This window comes from Apodemus sylvaticus, chromosome 14 (assembly GCF_947179515.1).
Source record: "Apodemus sylvaticus chromosome 14, mApoSyl1.1, whole genome shotgun sequence".
NCBI lineage: Eukaryota > Metazoa > Chordata > Mammalia > Rodentia > Muridae > Apodemus > Apodemus sylvaticus.
Genome location: NC_067485.1, coordinates 2049758 through 2070521, shown reverse-complemented (window position 1 = coordinate 2070521; position 20764 = coordinate 2049758). Strand labels below are relative to the sequence as shown.

The following is a 20764-nucleotide window of genomic DNA, read 5'->3' as shown; positions in this document are numbered from 1 at the left end:
ATCAACTTTGAGACACAAAAACAGGGCTGGGCTTTATGGATATTAGTTTGAGGGCTTTGTTTGTTTTGTTTTTGTTTTTAAAGATTTACTTATTTTATGTGTATGAGTATTTTACCTACATGCACATATATGTGTACCACATACACGCCTGATGCCATGGACCCCGTGGAACTAAAGGTACAAACAGTTGTGCACTACCAATGAGGTTGTTAGAAATTGAACCTGGGTCCACTACAGGAGCAGCTGCTCCTCTTAACCACTGAGCCATCTCTCCAGCCCCTCCATTCTAAATTCATGCTTATCACAAAAGAGACTCTGAGGAACAGAGTCATTCTTGGATAAAAATTATGTAAAGACTTACAAGGTAAGTCCTTACATGAATTGGGCTTACAGGGTAAAACAGTGCTTCCAGCAATAGTTGGCAGAAAACCCAGTACATTCTTTTAATCATTACCAAGTATTTTTCAAAACCACCCAGCATGCAGTAGTGTCAGCACTGGGAGGTTCATCATAAGGAGCAGTACTGCAGGCAAACCTGAAATCTAAACAGCTCAACACTCAGCAAAAACCTAATAGTAAAAGACAACCTGCTAAACCAGAGGTTCTTAACCTTCCTAACACTGCAACCCTTTAATACAATTCTTCAAGTAATGCTGAACTCCAACCATGAAATGATTCCATTGCTACTTTGTAACAACAATTTTGCTACTGTTATGAAGCATAATGTAAATATCCAATATGCATGATATCTGATATGCGACCCTTGTGTTCAACCCCCAAGGGGTCACCACCCATAGGTAGAAAACCACTGCTTTAGAGGTGGGGAGTGGGGTGGTATCTTTAAATCACCAACTAAAGTCAAAGCGGAGCCAACAGACAGAACTTTTCTCTCTTACCCGGACCCATGAGTTAAGTCTCGACTCTGTAGAAGTCCTTGGTTCTTTGTTCATCAGACAACATAAGCACCATATTATAATTTTTTGGCTTTCATCTGCAGAAAATAAAACTAAAATGAATAGACTTTATCAAATAGGAAAAAAATACCTTAAGAACACACTTAGGAAAACCTCAAGCCACAAGCTTAGCAGAGGCTTTTCCACTTGTGGGCTCAGCTCACTGTCCAGCTCTTGTGTGGTCAACTCTTTTTCTGTAACAGCAGCAGTTTTTAAAGCCAAACAAGAAGGATGGAAAGAGCCGAAAGTACTGGGATCTTCAACATGTTTCTAATTTCACATTTTAAACATCAGTAATTTCAATCTCTTTAAGGCAAAATAACTACTATCTGTCTGTTTCTGGAGCCAAATCTGTTCCAGGTAGAAACTCAGAGCACAATTAGAAAAAAAATACATATATATACATATATGTGTGTGTGTGTGTGTGTATGTATTTATATATATATATAAACTGAAGCCATTAGCATACATGATAGCCACAGGAATGCAGACCCTGTGGTGGAAGAGAGGGGAGGTAGACATACCCAGCCCCTGCAGTATTCTCAAAGACATCCAGAGTTCACCTTGTAGCCTCCTGTAAGCTAACAGTGCTTCCAATGGCTTTGTTATGAAAGGCACAGGACAGGACCAACTAGGGAGATCTCCACATTCACCGAGAGCACCCATTCCTTCATAATTTTTAGGGCTTTAAAAATCAACCATTAAGCTTATATTTTCTCAGTAATTAGATCTGAGTAAACTTACCAGGCCATTCTGAAGGACATTCATTTTTCCCAAACAGCTTAAATAAAGTACCAGAGGTACTGTCTTGCCTAACACACCTGGAACTTTCAAAGAATTCTTCAAGCTGAACTGATAACTCAGAGTAAAAATGTGACTATTGTACTTGAACTGGCATAAATACTAAATCACAAGTAACAGACATTTCAATTTGCTTTGCTGTGAAGTAAAGAAGAATGTGATGTACTAGGAAGCAATTCTAAACAGTACATGAGTTAACATGGAACTTCGAACAATTAAGTGGGTATCATTAGTATCACGTTGAATTATAGAGAATTTAAACCGAGGTAAAGGGAATGAGGAAAATGGTAGTTTATGGAACTTAAACTCCAAAAAATCAACAGATGGGAGGCTTCTCCAGGGTGCTAAATGATTCTACACACTTAGTTCAACAAGTGCATCATTTTTCTCTCATAAGGAAGAAAAAAAAAATCTAGGAACATTCTCCCAATCTTTGCTCAGAAGTGATGCAGAGATGTAGCACTGGCTAAAGAGCACACTGATCATCACTTTGATGGTTCACAGACATAAATAAGCCATTGCCGGTTACCTAAGTGCCACTAGCATATTCAGGAACTTCCTCCCCAGAGACCCATCCCACAGAGTGCAGTCCAATAGGATCCACCAATTGATCTTGGCATACATTTGAATTCTAAAGATTAGTGAAAGGAAAAAGAAATGTGCCAACAAACAGCTACTGCCTAATAGCTCACTTTTTTGGTATCATAAACTGAAATTCCAGATAAAATTCTTTACACTTTAATTGCCAGTTTAAAAGTACAAAACAGATAAAGAAAATATCTAATAAAAAAGTACAAAACAGAAATCTTCTGAGATGATAAAGACTGGTTATTGTTACAGGAGTAGATGTTCACAGTGAGGATGGGAAGCTCTAGTTCTTAGCCTGAATCTGCTGGCAATGAGAGCCAAAGCCCCAGGCTACAGAAAAGGCAGTGTGCTCACCAGAACAGTGTCACTGAGGAAGGTATACTCACCCTTCATCTCCAGGTCCTTCCGCTACCCTCTCACCCTTGATTCTCACCCTGACCAAATGACTCTTTCCATCAAGAAGATATTCACTCACAATATGGGCAACAGTACATGAGTTAACATGGAACTGCGAACAATTAACTGGGTATCATTAGTATCAACTTTAATTATAGAGAATTTAAAATGAGGTAAAGTAATGAAAGTGCATACAGATAAGCACTGGTATTTAAATCATGAGGTGTTTCTTCTCCATTGTAAGAAGTCTTGCTTTCCTACAGGCCTACATGTATAAGCCTCTGTGCACATATGTGTGTGTTTGCTGTAACACACAGGCGCACAGGAAGATGCATACACTTGGTGAGCTGCCCCGTGGAAACTTGAAAAAGGTTACAATGTACATCCCTGTGCTTCATTAGAAGTACAGACAGAAAAACTGTCATTAGGTGTTTGTGTGTTGAGACTCTTACCATACGCTAAGATGAGAGGATTCCAACAAGTTTTTGCCAACAGTTGACCAATTGTGGGGAACCTTTCCAGGATTGCATCAGAATCCTGTGAAAACAACAACCACATGTTTTGATAATTAAAGAGCACTATGAAATTCAACTGAGCAACACAATTCCCTAAGAGAGCCTGAGTGCTCCTATGCATCTTATTTTAGAAAGGATAGGGGAAGAGATTAGAGGAGAGCTCTAGGTTAAGAAACCCAAAGTAACTTATACTTTATCCTTAAAAACTCAGTATGACATAATTAGGTCATTTCAATTTTATCAGAAAGTTAATTGTATTTTGTTCAAACTTAATAGAAAAGACTATTTCAATGTTGTTGTTTGAGACAGGGTCTATCTACATAACCCTGTCTTGGAACTCACATGCTAGTTTTTTTTTTTTATTCGATATATTTTTTATTTACATTTCAAATGATTTCCCCTTTTCTAGCCCCCCACTCCCCGAAAGTCCCACAAGCCCCCTTCTCTCCCCCTGTCCTCCCACCCACCCCTTCCCACTTCCCCGTTCTGGTTTTGCCCTATACTGCTTCACTGAGTCTTTTCAGAAGAAGGGGTCACTCCTCCGTTCTTCTTGTACCTCATTTGATGTGTGGATTATGTTTTGGGTATTCCAGTTTTCTAGGTTAATATCCACTTATTAGTGAGTGCATACCATGATTCATCTTTTGAGTCTGGGTTACCTCACTTAGTATGATGTTCTCTAGCTCCATCCATTTGCCTAAGAATTTCATGAATTCATTGTTTCTAATGGCTGAATAGTACTCCATTGTGTAGATATACCACATTTTTTGCATCCACTCTTCTGTTGAGGGATACCTGGGTTCTTTCCAGCATCTGGCAATTATAAATAGGGCTGCTATGAACATAGTGGAACATGTATCCTTATTACATGGTGGGGAATCCTCTGGGTATATGCCCAGGAGTGGTATAGCAGGATCTTCTGGAAGTGAGGTGCCCAGTTTTCTGAGGAATTGCCAGACTGATTTCCAGAGTGGTTGTACCAATTTGCAACCCCACCAGCAGTGGAGGAGTGTTCCTCTTTCTCCACACCCTCTCCAACACCTGCTGTCTCCTGAATTTTTAATCTTAGCCACTCTGACTGGTGTAAGGTGAAATCTCAGGGTTGTTTTGATTTGCATTTCCCTAATGACTAATGAAGTTGAGCATTTTTTAAGATGCTTCTCCACCATCCGAAGTTCTTCAGGTGAGAATTCTTTGTTTAACTCTGTACCCCATTTTTTAATAGGGTTGTTTGGTTTTCTGGAGTCTAACTTCTTGAGTTCTTTATATATATTGGATATTAGCCCTCTATCTGATGTAGGATTGGTGAAAATCTTTTCCCAATTTGTTGGTTGCCGATTTGTCCTTTTGATGGTGTCCTTTGCCTTACAGAAACTTTGTAATTTTATGAGGTCCCATTTGTCAATTCTTGATCTTAGAGCATAGGCTATTGGTGTTCTGTTCAGAAACTTTCCCCCTGTACCGATGTCCTCAAGGGTCTTCTCCAGTTTCTTTTCTATTAGCTTCAGAGTATCTGGCTTTATGTGGAGGTCCTTGATCCATTTGGATTTGAGCTTAGTACAAGGAGACAAGGATGGATCAATTCGCATTCTTATGCATGCTGACCTCCAGTTGAACCAGCACCATTTGTTGAAAAGGCTATCTTTTTTCCATTGGATGTTTTCAGCCTCTTTGTCGAGGATCAAGTGGCCATAGGTGTGTGGGTTCATTTCTGGATCTTCAATCCTGTTCCATTGATCTGCCTGCCTGTCACTGTACCAATACCATGCAGTTTTTAACACTATTGCTCTGTAGTATTGCTTGAGGTCAGGGATACTGATTCCCCCAGACTTTCTTTTGTTGCTGAGAATAGTTTTAGCTATCCTGGGTTTTTTGTTATTCCAGATGAATTTGAGAATTATCGGCAGGATCAATATAGTTAAAATGGCCATTTTGCCAAAAGCAATATACAGATTCAATGCAATACCCATCAAAATCCCAACACATGCTAGTTTTAAACTCACAGAGATCTGCCTGCTTCTGCCTTCTAAGTGCTGGAATTGCCCAGCCCAGGAAAGACTATTCATTTAAACCCAACAAAGACTAAAGAAGAATAAAAACCGTACTGCTGATTAGTAGCCATGTAACCTCTTATGTAATACCACCTCTTCACATTATAAATTTTATTGCATATAAAAAAGGCCCCTTCTCACTCAGCTTTTTGAGGATTTAACAGGGTAAGAACTCTGTAACGTGTAAAGGAATGAAAGTGGTTGAGGCACTAAGATGTGTGGTGACTTTGTATGTTACAAGCCATGATTGTATGTTACAAGCCATGATTGTATTGTATGTATTGTATGATTGTATGATTGTATGTTACAAGCCATGAGTGTAACACGCTAAGTGACTTGACACTTCATTTATAACAGCTCAATCTTTAAGATGATAAAACTATCAACCAAACAGAAAATAGCTTAAGATAAAAGCACAGTTTTGGGGCACAACTAGATCTTTCCCCACTTTTCTACCTTTCATAAAGTTCAAAAGCAAGACAATGCTCAACACTGTGCTCATGTGTGGGGAAGCCAACAGATATCCTGGCAGTGAAATGAGCCCCAAAGATGACAAGGACAACACGGTTTAGTCTGACGTCCGTTTACCTGGACCACACCTGAACAGTCGGATACCAGGTGCTTCACTGTCAACATATTTAAAGCACAGAACAATTTTGGAAAAAGTTCCTAGGCAACAATCATTCACACTCTAGGTTTCTAGGAAACAACTGTTGCTGGTACACAATAAGGCATAGGGTGTAACTACTTAGAAACCCCTTTACTGGGCTGGAGAGATGGCTTAGTGGTTAAGAGCACTGACTGGTCTTCTGAAGGTCCTGAGTTCAAATCCAAGAAATCACACGGTGGCTCACAACCATTCATCATGAGATCTGAAGCCCTCTTCTAGTGTGTCTGGAGACAGCTACGGTGTACTTACATATAATAATAAATAAATCTTAAATTATAAAAAAAAGTAACTCCTTTACAAGTACATGTGACTATAAGAGCGGTTCCACAACTAAAGAGCCTCGAATCTAGTGTAGTATCTGACTGAGATAGTATAGAGGTCAAGCAGACTACATAGTACATATGACATGCTTCCTAAATATGGTTCTATTAACTGGGAGTTTAGGAGGGAGGACCTGGCATAAACATTCTGGAGGCTTTGGGTGAGGTCTACCACTATAGATAGCAAAAAGGTCACCAAGTCATTAACAATATCCACTCTCAACTTTCTGGGTAGGAAAACAAGGTATTTCATCTCAGCTATTGAAGAGAGGCCCCTGCATTTTTAACATTCCTGGTTTCCTTAGTGATCTGTGGGCAAAAAGACCTTTGTACCCCAGATGCTGCAGCAGGAAGTTCCTCATGTGGTCCCAGCACCAGGGGCTGACCCTAGACTTTTTGAGACCACATTATGGTCAAGTTACATAAATCTTACTGAAAAAAATTTTTTTTTCAAAAATCAGTACCAAATTCACATAGCTTTGCCTTTTAATTTCTAAGAGCATATGAACTCATTATCTACAGAATAACCTACAGTAACCTACAGAAATTTGCTCTTCAAATTTCTAATTTGCTTCTTTGACAAACAGAAAGTATTACAAGAGACTACTTATGTGAAATAACAATTAGAATCTCATCTGCAAATTTAAAAATAAATATGAAACATTAATATGTCTATAACATGAAAACATGCCTCCTACCTGGCAGTGGTGGTTTGCACCTTTAAATCCCAGAGCTTGGGAGGAACAAGTAGGTAGATGTCTGAAGCTCTCTGAGTGTGAGGCTAGCCTGATCTATAAAAGTGAGTTCTGGGTCAGCCAAAGCTGAAAGCAATTTATGTCAATAGGCAGATAGATGGGAGTATAAGCAATAAATTACATAAATGAAGACACTCAAAAATGTATTATTTGAAAGGATCTCCTAAAATGTTTACTAGAAAAGCTCTTAATAGAGAGATACAGACAGTTAACAGGATCTTACTATTTCTTAGGAGAACCTATTTGAAAGCAAAGCTGCACAGAAAGGGCAGTCTAGAAGCCCTCGGGAGCTTGACAGTCTTGAAAATAAACCCCATTTACTACCTACAGCAAACATCAAAGCCCTGTAACCTAAGAATGATTTGCTTAGATTTAACACACAATTTTGTGATAGAAGGCTTGCCTAACAACATGCTGAAGGCCCTGGGTTCAATTCCAAACACTGCTATTTTTTTTACCAGAAGGTACAAAAACAGCCCCTGTCTGCAGCACATATCTAAAAATTCAGTTCAGTCAATCACAAGTCCCTGACTCTAAGTAGAATTCTTGAATGGTGGAGTCCCTAATGTCACAAGATACTTACCATCTCCTTCAAGATTTCGTACATCTGCCTCAGGAACTCCTGGAACCGGGACAGGTGAAGACAAGTATCCTGCTGGGTTTCCTTAGAAGAGGCCTGTTCCCATGAAGAAAGCTTCTGCAGCCAAAATTGATAGTCAGAAGCAAGGTCTGCAGGCTCCTGAGCCATCTCTGAGCACAGCGTTGTCCCTTCACAGCAGCCTGCCAAGCAACACAGAAAATGGTAAGCACACATCAGGTCTTCAGAGGGGGAACAGGTGGAGACTCAGGACAGGGTCTTCATCAGCACATTCATGACCCACCGAAAGCAAAGCCATATTATGAGGGATGAAAACAACCTGCTGGAGATCCTGGAGTCCTCTCTGAGTCATTTTAAATATGTCATCCAGCTATAGCTCAAATTTTAACATCTGAACTTTTATCGTGAGTAATGTCGTTACTAAAAGTCAATTCACTTCCACAGGAACTCACTGTGGACAAAAAGCACAGCTGATAATACTTTATATCTCTTTATGACTGAGTTATTTTTAAATGTCCTGAATGTGAAGCTCCTTTTTGTATTCTAATGATGAGAAATCAGAAGTACCCATGGGTATTAATCTACAGTCTGTGCCTGAGAAATGCCTCTGACATACTACTGATTCTTTATATGTATGCCTGGCTTCTCATGTAGGTGTAAAAGAACTCCATGCATTACTATCTAAGGAATTTCCTGCCCAGTTCCTCTTCATCTCTCAGGGAAAAAAAGTAATGCCTTCCTCACACATCACTTTAAGCGATCTGTTTAATTAGACACTGCTCTGGGAGCCTGGAGCAGTTTTGTGGGTAGTGTGAGCTGTGAAGCCTGAGGACAAGTCTCCTGGGACTCCACATAGTCCTTAGCGCTCACTGGACAAAACCTACCCAGTAGATGTGCACCAGGTTCAATGAGAAATCCTGTCTGAAAGAATTAACTAAGATAGAGAAAGACACTGAATGTTAACTCTGGTCTCCATGTGCACACAAAAAGGGTGATGCATCCATACATATAGGCACATCTACACATATATCACATACACACAAATAATTAATAAAAGGTTAAAAGTAAAATTTTAAAGTACTGCTTTACATGTAAAATCCATCCACAAGAAGTCATATTTTCATAAAACATGACATATCACATTTACTAGGTAGTGGACTGATTAAAAGACAGAAATAAATCTGCTAAACCTTACTTCAAAAGGAGTTTACCTCTTCAGAGAGTGAAAGAGTTAAGTCCCTGGACACCAGGGGCCCCTCCAATCCACTGCCTACTGCCCCTGTAGAGAAGGGCAGTTCCTCTCAGACCCCTGAGCATCCCTGGTACAAGATAGCATGCAGAGATCTCACCTCAAGGTACCGCACTTATCATAATGAGTAATGTAAAACATTGCTTCTACTAGGTGCCAACCCTCAAAGGAAGATGGCCTTCTCCTAAGCAGGACAGCCAGAGAAGCTGAAGGTAACAGTCTCAAAGGAAGGTGGCCTTCTGCCAAGCAGAACAGCCAAAGAAACTGGAGGTGACAGCTAAGTATGGGGATTGAAAGTAGCATTTGCAGTTCTAAAGACTCAACCAAAGTGGGAGCCAACAAGAAGCTGACTAACACAGGACACACATGCACACTGTCAAAATGACATTTAGAAATCATAGATCTGCATTATGGACCTGGTGCAAACCCTTCCAGACCTCAGTGGCCAAGAGCTGCCACCCTCACCTCCCACCCACGCCACCCTCCATATCCCCCACCCTCCTTATATTCCACCCCCAACACCCAAAGTGCAACAGCCACTTCCAGCCCCTTAAGACTCTGGGGGCCAAGCTCCACCCTATAAAGGAAAAAATAGCCCAAGATCAGGCCACAAAATCCCACCAATCCCTAGCCAGGCCTCCCCCACCCCCCAAGAAACCCTATATAAAGCCTGACTCCTGGTCAGGTCTCTTTGCCACTTCTAGTCCAAGCAGAGGAAGACACTTTGTGTCTTTCACAATAAATCTCTTCTCTGAGGTTTGTTGTGCAGTGTGACTTTGTGGTATTCATTGGCTCCCAACTGCCAAGACACCTTTCCCTTCAGAGATCCAGCACTTGTCCTAGGGAACCCTTTCTCCTCAGAGCTGTAACAGTTACAGCTGGTGCCTTCCCCTTCTCCCACTGTCCTCATCAAAACCATCTACAAAACCATACCCATAAAATAATGTGGAACTTCATGAATTGCTTCCACCTCCCTCCTGGATTGTCCCAGGTATCTGCAGGTCTCATGCACTCCTTTACAAATCCTATAGACACAAAAAACAACTTTGTACATGTAAATCACACCCAGTACACACTTAACACTCCTTTTCTTTTTCACAGCTTCCTTGGAAAGAAATCATCTCAGTCAGGGGAGGGGAAGGAGAAAGAAGGACATAACAACACAACAGAAGCCACCAACTCTCATGTCCTGCACTCTCTTCGGCTCCCCAGCATGGCACACAGCCAGGCCAGGCTTCGGACATGCTCTGGAATACAACTAACCCCTCCCTGCTTCCAGATTATTTCCCTGATGTCTTGATAGCTCTTCACTAGTGTTGAGTATTCTGTGCATTTATTAATTCACTCAGTTAGAGCTTCCTTTGCTGGTATATCATTTCTCTGCCTTCCTAGAATGTCACATGGCTGACAAATACTCAATATCTATCAAACAAATGACAATTCTCTGGTAGTTTTCAAAATATAGTTTTAACCTACATGTTCATAGCAAAACTTCTCCAAATAATTTAATTTTTAAAATGTAATACAAGACCTCCAAAACTGAAAGCCCATGCCTTTATGTATCAGTCAGGATTCTCTAGAGGAACAGAACTTATAAAATAAGTTTTTATATATATGGGATTTTATACATATATACATATATATTTGTGGGATAATATATGAATATATGGATTATACACATATGTACACATATGTATAATAAATACATATACATTATGCATGCATACATACATACATACATACATACATACATATAAAGGGAATTTATTAGCGTGGCTTACAGGCTGTGGTCCAGCTAGTCCAACAATGGCGGTCTATCAATGGAAGGTACAAGAATCTAGTAGTTGTTCAGTCCACATTGCTGACTGCCTCAGCTGGTCTTCAGTATATGTCAGAATCCTGGAGAAGTAGGTTCTAATGCCAGTGAAGGAATGAACTTTCTAGGGAGAGTGAAAGCAAGCAGGCAAAGAGAGTAAGCTTCCTTCTTCCATGTCCTTAAGATAGGCTGCCAGCCGAAGGTGTCATCCAGATTAAAGATGGATCTTCCCAGCTCAAAATATCAAAAGTGAGTCTTTCCATTTTAAATAGTTTAATTAAGAAGAACTCCTCACAGGTAAAACCAGTCATGTGCATTCTCGTTAATTGCAAATGTAGTCAAGTTGTTAGCCAAGAAGAGCCATCACACCTTAGAATAAGAAAAGACAAATAAATAGTCTTTGTATATTTCATATGGCACTGGGGGAAGGTCAATTTAGATATTTAAGAAGGTAAATCAGAGAAATTTTTACAGAAACAAGGGGCCAAAACCCTCTATTTATTTTCAAAAACTTAAAAAGCCAACCTTTGTTTAGACATGGAAAGTCGCATAGGTCAGAGAGGCCCCTGCAGAGACACCCCAACCTCATCATATCCAGAACACTGAACAACTGAAGTCAGCACTGTCTACTTCGCAATCCCCACCTCTCCTCTATCCTACGGCATCTTAGGGCTGCTATCAATCAAGGGCGGGATTAAGACCCAGGCACATCAGACTCTACTGGGAACCTCATTTTGAGCTAGGTGATTATAAAGGCAGAACCCAGTTACCCACCTGAAACCTGCCCCCCTCACTTTTATTTATTTTCTTTTCTTTTAAGATAGAATACAACTCTGCAGCGCAGGATGGCTTCAGACTTACAGCAAACCTCCTGCCTCAGCCTCTTAAATCCTAAGATTACAGGTCTGAGCTACTGCGGCCAGTAGAAGTTCTCCTTGGGGCTGTCCTACTTTACATCCTGAATGAGACAGAGTCTTCTCTTTCACACATACAGTTTTACTGTACTCTCTTTGTGCTTGTGTATTTTTGTGGATAATTCTTACATAAGTGCCTTCATATGTAAAATGTCTTTTTCCTCTGGCTTCCTTCAGAAGCCTCTAGCTGTGTGTGTGTTTTTTTTTCTTTATAGTTTGAAAATGCAGTTAGATTTAGTTAGGTATTTATCATGCCAAGTATTCTCTGAGCCTCTAGGATCTAACATTAATTTGGGAAGTTCTGTCATCACTATGTATTTTTTTCTTCCTGTACTCTAATCACGCAGCTCTTAGATCTGCTATTCTGGTGTTGGCCCCCACTCTTTTTCTCTTTTATCTTTTATAGTTTGGGAGGTTCGTGCTGAGAACCTCAGGCTCAACACTAAGCCACTCTGGTTAAAGCAGTCTCTTCTTTCAAGCAGTGCATGTATACACAAAGCTACACAGGACATATATGTGCAGAGGTCACTATATGTAAAGTTGTGTTGGCTTTCTCCTTCTACCATGTGCTCCAGGAATTGATGAGAATAGGATCTGACAATATCCAGAAATCCTGGACTTAAACCTGGTGTTTAATAGGTTATCACTGTGAACTGGCACCTTGGGAAGAAAGAAAACGCTGTTAGTTTAAAGTATAAACTACTTTGCATACTGAAAGCAGCGGGTCTAGGGCTGGAGAGATGGTTCAGTGGTCAAGAACATGTACCGCTCTTCCATAGGATCAGAGTTTGGTTCCCAACACCCAAGTCAGAGTTCACAACCACCAGTAAATCTATCTCGAAGAAACATGATGTCCTCTTCTAGACTCCATGGACACCTGCACACACACACACACACACACACACACACACACACACACGCACACACACACGCACAGATGCACACATATACACAGAATTAAAATATATCTTATTTAAAAGGCCTCTCAACTAACCAGACAGGTACAATAAACCAAAGTATAATAAAGAATATGTTTAACACAAACTTAAAGTTAGAACCTGTTTCAGTTACACTCTGGATAATGGCAAGCTTTATAAGTCAGACTAATATTCCTACTGAATGTGATTACATAAGGCTACATTGAGTATAAAAACAGATACAGGAGTGTGGTTTAAAATGGCACACAAGGTTGTAAAAGCCTAGGTGAGGCATTTGCAGCCCTTACAAGCTTGCTAGACTCAGGAGGAGAGAGAAGCAGGTAAAGTAAAAGCAGTGACCCAGAAGTGAAGCTCCTCCTATGGATGGCAGCCTGACTGGGAAGGCAAAGGCCACAGTAGTCCCAGACTTTGAGTACTGTGGATGAAACTGCACAAAGCCCCATGCAGAAAAATATTGTCAGCCCATGGGGTCAGTTATTTTTATAAGTAATTTTCCAAATGCATAAAGAACATAAAAATGAAACCAATAACCACACTAGAAGAAACTAATGCATGAATAATAACCAAACAACAATGGACAATAGCCAAAGGACCCAAATGGAGTGCAGTGACCGGAGACAAGTATAGAACCACAGAGAGACACTGGTAACACTATGAACTGTGATCAAAGCAGGAAGGAAGGAGGGAGGGCTTATAAAAACAACATAAACAAATTAAGAATTCCATGGGTAGTCAGACCAAGACAAAAACAGAATCAGAGAGCTTAGAAGGTAAATCTGAAGAAGTTATCCAGAACTCAACAGGGGGAAAACCCCAACAGTGGGAGAGCACACAATAATGGACAGGGTGAGATGAAGAAACAAGACCAAAAAAAATTCATCCTCAACAAAGGATGTGGACCAACTATGACTCTAGGGCAGCCACCACCCTTCTGGAACATAAAGGGCAGTTAAGCCTCTTAGACACTGAAACAAAAAATATACCACCAGCCACTCTGGGGCTAAAGATGTCCCTCAGGAAAATGAAGAACAGTTCTAGGTGAAATTCAAGCATCATGGGAAATAAAATCATTACTCACAAAAGAAAAGCATCCTGAGTATTTGGGGTTTAAGTATATGCAGATATTAAAACATGTATGCATACTAGTTTACAGACCCTTAAGTTTGAGTCAGGAATTCCAAAACTTCTACACTGTTCCAGAAGAACAGATGAAAAGGGTGGCCTTGGGTTTTGGTAATTCAAGAATAAAAATTATAATTTCTAGAATATCCACAAAATACATCATAAACTGGTATTCCAAATTACCAAAGCAAACAGTTTATAATTAAAAAGTAATAATCAGTCAGCCTCCAAAAGAAAGAGATAGGAAGGAGAATGGGATTCCAGCAGACACCCTGAATGAACAGCACCCCTGCAGCAGGGCCGCTCCACTGCAGCCTGCCTGCTTAGCATGAGGCCTGGTCTCAGTCCCAGCACCAAGCAGAAAATAATAAGCCCTTACTGAAGTGACAGATTTAGACTCAAATGTATTAGTAGTTAACACTATATGCAAATAAAATCAATTAATTTATTAAAAATTTAGATGAAAGACAAAGATTATCAGTTCTAATCTTTTTAAAAGACCTACATGCTATTACAAAACAAATACTTAAACAATACAGATAAGGGAATAAGGAAAGTATCTTAAAAAAAATACTACTTAACCAAAACCAAAGGAGGAGATGAAGAGAGAAAGTAAGCATTCTACAAACATGAGGACTCAGCTAGGACTCTCAGAACCCACACTACTCAGGGACGACTAAGTATATTAACTCCAGCCTTGGGCAGCACAGACAGGCAAACAGATCAAGAGCTCACTGGCCAGCCAACCTAACCAAATAGCTAGCTTTGTTCAGTGATTGATCCTGCCTCACAGCAACCAGGCAGAGAGCAATGGAGGAGGACACACAGGATCTTGCTCTGGCCTCCATATAAGTATACAGGGGCCCGAGTGCCCAGATATTCACATGCATGCACCCTCCAAACACACACATCACCATCCACACTCCCCCACCACATTGAAACGCACACTCACACACACACACACACACAAACACAGCCGAAAATAAAACTACTCACAAAGACTGGAGGTTTAGGTTACAATTTTTCATCAAGAATAAGATACAATCCTAAATGTACAAGGACCTAATAGCAACATAAAACAAACCACAAAGAGAAAGTACAACACCAACCTAGACCTAAGGAGAAATAATTCCAACCTTAGCAGAAATGTTTATCACAGCTTTGTTAGTAAAATAAATATTTTTTTTAAAAAATCTCTGAATTGCAAACTTTCCGTCAAAACCTCACAAGCTTATACAGTACTTCAGTGTACTAGCAGAGCACACATATCAGCATTGCTTGTAACAACACAATGAAGACAACCACACACCAATAATAAACAATACACAGATGTGGGACACTATGCAGCACTGAAAATGAAGGGGCTTCCAGTGTGGATATAGAAGTGAATCCCAAGCAAACTTTCCAGCCTTTGTCTTTGTGAGTTCTTGTGAGACTACCTCACAAGAACACGTAAGACACAGTAGTAATTGTGCAAAGCTGGAATGCAGTGAGGTTGAACTGTAGCGGTTATAAAAAAAAAACATCATAAAGTCTGTCACCCTCAGGGCTAAGAAAGAGCACCCCGGGACAGTGTGTGAATGGCGACATTGGCAAAGACCAAAGGAAACACTCAATATATTTTACTGCCCCCAATGCTTAATTTCTAGACATACATTTACTATATACTAACATTGTCCCAACCGTAGGAAGCAGCAAAGGGAAGAAAGTCCATAGACTGTCAGCACTAACCAGGACGTAAAGTGTTGATGGATGGAACAAACAATGTTGAACTGTTCAGAAATTATTCCTTCTTTTCTCCTGATCTTGTTTCTAAAAATGCTGAACTGAGCAGAACCAGGTGAAGTGTCTCAGCCTTCACTTCTTCCTTCTCTGAAATCACAGTTCCTCTCCAGGCTGGCTCAGAGGAAGAACCAATCCATACCCTCCTTTTCAAAAATTTCCTTCTTAGCACATTACTTACCAAGTTGTGCCTAAGGAACCAAAACTAATAGTGATTTCACCCTCTGCACACATTATATAGGAGAAAATAAGACAGCCTTTAGAAATTTCTGTGCAGAAGGGAAAGTTTTATAAACACAGACACCTAGAAGCAATCAGTCAGACATGGGATCCTACATTCGTACCCATGTTCCTTCCTTCCCAAAGGACCAGTGGGGGTTCTTCAGAAGCCTGGCTGAGGAAGGGAGATGGTGTCAATAGGGAGAGCAGCTACCAGACTTGAGTCCAAGCAGTGCTCAGACAACTGAATTTGCCTTGGGATAGGATATAAACTGCCTAAACATCTGGTTGCCTTCATCTTATCTCCAGGGTACAAAGGTACTCCATTCTCCATAAGGCTCCTGGTGTGACAGTATAGCTCAGAGTTAAAATGTAGCAGGTGACAGAAAGAGCACCTTGTAGACAGCAGCTTCCTCACTTTTTGAGTTCTCCTCTTTAGGAGAAAAGATCGTTCAGAAACTTCCTGGAGAATATAATGCTTCACCAGAACCATGGAGCTCACCAAGCACAGATCACTGAGTGGAAGACTGCAGTAAAAAGCAACTAAGTCCCAAGCCATGTCTGAGTGAGAGGCTGGAAAAGAAACATATAATTTTTATGTTTTATGTACTAGTTACAAAAATTTAAAATAAATTAACTGAAACAAGCATTGGGGGTTGGAGAAATGACTCAGCAGTTAAGAGCATGTGCTGCTCTTGCAGAGGACCTGAGGTTAATTCCCAGCACCCATGTCAGGCAGTAAATAGCATCTATAACTTCAGTTCCAGGAACCAGGATGCTCTTTCTGGCCTCTGCAGGCACCTATACTCACATGTGCCTTCCCAGACATAACACACAAGCTTAATTTAAAATTTAAAAACAAACACATATACATACAAACAAAATCAGAAGGATACGCACCTGTAAAGGAAGGTGCTGAAGCAGCAAATCTCTCACCTCAGTAGGTTCTTCATGTTTAGTTTCCAGTGATATCTTAGCATCAGAAAGAAAGTCCCGCAGTCCTGGGCAGGACAGTGCTGGGCTGGGAATCAGATCCAACAACTGTAACTCCAACAGTAACTCCAGCCTCTAGTTTAACATTCAAAACACTACTTCTTCCTGTCTAATGATTTCCCATGGTTGTTCTGTAACCATCACTGCTGAGCGACATTTTCATGTCTCAAATGGCTACCCCATCAGTGGAAACCTTTGAACTCTACAAAGTCTATAAAAGTCCCACTCAACTGAAATTCAAGGAACTTGGTCCTTTTCGAATGCCGTTGGAGACCATAATTGCTCACAGATGTTAAGAAGGGATGCTTCAAGTCACTCCATCCTAACCATTATTCCTTAGGCATAGTTATGGCAGAATAGTGAACAACAGGAGAAATTCTAAGGTGGTTATTACAAATAGATCATGACCATTTAAGTACCATATCTTCCCAACCACTAGAGTTGGGAACAGTAGAATGGCCACAAGCATGCACGTACAATTTACAAATACAACACTGTGAATGAAATTAATGCCATCAAATTTACAAAAAAATTGATAATTATGTGCTCTTTATATTTTACTTGCATGAAAGAGAAGTGGCAGGGCCTGAGTGTCTCAGAGTGTCTCAAGTGTCTCTTGTCTGTTGAATCCATTTATCCTAGAACATACCATTGCCACGTGCCTTATGGGAGGTTAGCTCTCCCAAAGACCAGCAGAGAATCTACATTAATAAGAGATTTTTAATATTTTTTTCTTGGGGCCCCTTTTATACTCTGAGGCTTTTCTAGAAACCACCATTGGTTTATAGGGGTTACATTTTGGAATATTTATCAACAGAAATTAAAATTGAGAAAAACTTAAAGCATAAGAATACACAAGTCCACATGTCCACTACACCTCAGAGACACAACATTCTTCCTCCTCTGTGGCTGAAATCCACCAATACACTTAACTTGTAAAAAGTAAAGTTTCTTTGTTCTCTACTATAAGACTGGTTACTTTGCTCCTGTGTTTGTGGTATTATCTTAATGTCATGACAGCATATCCTTCTACTCAGGAAATACTTATAAAATAAAGAAATTGGGCTAGAAAGACTGCTTAGCAGTTGGGAGCACTGGCTGCTTTTCCAGAGGACCCAGGTTCAATTCTTACCACCAACATGATAGCTCACAACTGTAACTCCAGTTCCAGGGGATCCAATACATCACAGAAACATATATATAGGCAGAACACCAATGCTCATAAGAGCAAAAAATAAAACATAAGAAAAGAAAAAGAACAAAGCAAAACAAAATAGTATTTCCCTCCCCCAAACACCAAGGTTTGAGGGAAACAGGAGAAACTGGCTCTTTTTTTTTTTTCTTTTTAAATCAGTACTATTTCACCTGAGACAGCCTAACCAGAATCACAGGTCTGAAATTAAGAGGTAATTTCTGAACAACTTCAACTTTCAACAGAGGCTGGGTCTACGGAATTGGAGGTGCCAACTTCAAACCAGGTGCAGTGTGTGTACTCTCTTTAACCAACTGTGAAAACTTTGTGACCATGAAGGTAACACTAGGGCTTTCCTGCACTCTCCAGACAGGTCCCCAGTGTTTGAGGAATGAGCTTCTCTCTAGCTTGATTGCTTTTAGCCACAGCAAGTGCCTGTGCTGGGAGCAGCACTAGGAGGCTATTCTTCAACTCAAAGTATGCCATCCTTACCCTGAAACTCAGGCACAAACACTATCTACACTCTCCATCAGCACAACAAAAGCCCAGCCAACTACTCAGGCAGGGTTCTCACACTTTAATAACTACTGAGAGCCCCAAGGACAGGTTCAAGTTATTTTGTCTTTGTCCTGTTAGTCAGGTATCATGAACATAGACTAGTAAAGCCCTGTGCTTAGAACACTTGTAAAACTAAAAACTAAAAAACTGTAGAGATTTAAAAGTAGTGTCTTTACCGATGTCAACACTTAAACAAAGTCCAAATGGCAAACGTCTAAAATAAGTGAATTTCAATTGACAAGGGTGGTTTGACTCAGGTGATGTCGTGGTCACTGACACTCATGTCTGACCAGCTTGACCCTGACTCCAGGCAGTATGGCACTGCGGATGGTGGAGATGGCTGACTGGCCAGCCACTTCCCTCTTCAAAGCAACAATGGAATGGCAACCTCTAGTTGAGGTCAGACGATATAAACACTTTCATCTCTGTTCTTTGATAATGTATCCCTGCATTTCACAGCCACTTGTGTGCTAACACAAGCAGCTAGAGGCAATGAAAGTCCAAGACAGTAGTACCTGGTTGGGCAATAAGGTGTCTGGAGACTTTTTTTTAATTTTAATTTTATCTTCAAAAGGGTAAAGACAATCTTTCTAGACAACTTGAGCATGCTAATAAACCCCACCTACTTAATCTTCCTTATCTTTGGGGGCCTGCAAGCCTCAGAAGGAGTTTATGTAACTGTGCGCTGAGGGCCACTGAACTCATACAGAAAAGCTTTGTTGTGGTTACGTTTTAGTTCTGTATATAACCAAATACCTAACTTTGTTTCCTTTACACTCTCAGCCCATGGCTTCCTGTTAAGACAGCACAAGAAATCCTCTTTGATGGGCTCTCTACTCCAAACACAGCAACCAGATGGGAAGCATCAAAGGGAAAACCCAAAATGTTGTGGTGAAACTAAAAGTATATATAAACACTTCTTGAACTGGAACCAGGACAGAAACATAAAGATTCTCCCTCGGGAGGTGTTTCATGCCTCTGTGCTCAGAAACCCAAGCCAGGCAACAGAACTGCAAACTAGGCCAGAGTTCAGGCAAGCTGGGAAGGGGACATCTGAACTGACATTTCCAAACACAATGCCTTTTCACCCAACCCAGCCTCTTGGTGCTGTGCAGGGCAGATCAACGTGATCCAGGCCTCAGCCTGCTTCCTGGAGATGAACTGTGCTGTGGCACTGCAGCACCACCTGCTGAAGAGACACCAAAAAAAAAAAAAGTCAGTCCACAGCTGAAACTGGTTGTGGAGGGATGGACTCCACATCATTCCAACTAGCTGCTTTCTCTTGTTTTTAAAAGTGGAGTCAGGGCTTGCCCAAACTGCCTGAGAATAAACAGTAACTCCTCTTACTTCTCCCATTGCCTGTAATCACCACAGGAAGATGTGTCTGCCTTCCTCACCACAGCAGCAGCCATCTCAGGAAAGACTGTTAGACTCTACTCACATTTTCCATGGGGCTAAGGACACAGCTGAGGCAGCAGAACACAGCCAATCAACCCTTTCCTCCCCAGCTTGCTTTTGGTCATGGTTTTACCCTATCAATAGTAACTGTAACTAAGACAAAGTGATACCAGGATCATGGGATATTACTGTGACAGACCTGACCAAGTTGTTTATTGGAGGACTGTTTATTGAAACATTAGGCTAGAAAAGCCAGTGAGCTACTCTGAGGGAACTTTGAAGACTATTCAGAACAGGAGTTGGAGGGATGGTGCAGTGGTTAAAAGCACTGACTGCTCTTCCAGAGATCCTGAGTTCAATTCCCAGCAACCTCACAGTGGCTTATAACCATCTGTGATGGAATCCGATGCTCTGTTCTGGTGTGTCTGAAGAGAGCAACAGTATACTCAACTTAAAGGATTGGCCATTAGAGAAGGTACAGCCTCAGTAGCAGTTGAAGTCCTACGAAGGGATAATAGAGACAAGATAAGGTTTGGCATGAGGAAGAGAGCCCTGAAGAAAAGCACAGTCCAATTACAGCAGAGACCCCAGCATTTTGGAGATGCCAGTCCATGGGATGCCATGGCCATCTGGTATGACCACCAAGGACAGCAGCAGCAGTGGGGTGGAGCCTGGCAAAGCCTAGAGAACACGCTGTGTGTACTGTAGAAGACCGAGCCAGAGAAGTGCTTTAAGCCCTATGGAGAAACCCAGAAGATTGTGAGTGAATCCCAGCATTGGACATTGATTTATTTACACTTCTGAAGTTTGGTTTTGCTCTGTTCAGATTGTGACTATGCCTTGGTTCTTCCTTCTGGGAAAGGAGAATATTTGATTTTCATTTTTACAGGAGCCCTGGTTGAGAGATTGAACTTTTAAAAACATACTTTGGATTTT

General features: G+C 40.8%; 1 protein-coding gene across 7 annotated transcripts in view; it reads right to left on the bottom strand.

Moving 5' to 3' along the window:
* Fancc (FA complementation group C) overlaps positions 1-20764 on the bottom strand; it is a 157707-nt gene that overhangs the window by 118926 nt on the left and 18017 nt on the right. For 3 of the 7 annotated variants that reach the window (XM_052156358.1, XM_052156362.1, XM_052156356.1), the window contains exons 2-4: positions 7633-7829; positions 3191-3275; positions 897-991 (exon numbers count right to left, since the gene is read on the bottom strand). In XM_052156358.1, coding sequence (XP_052012318.1) covers positions 897-991; positions 3191-3275; positions 7633-7797 — 345 coding nt within the window. In that variant the 5' untranslated portion in view covers positions 7798-7829. Of the gene's footprint in view, positions 1-896; positions 992-3190; positions 3276-7632; positions 7830-10647; positions 11082-16587; positions 16709-20764 lie in introns of those variants that run through there. The other 4 variants (XM_052156360.1, XM_052156357.1, XM_052156361.1 and 1 more) reach the window with 4 other exon arrangements.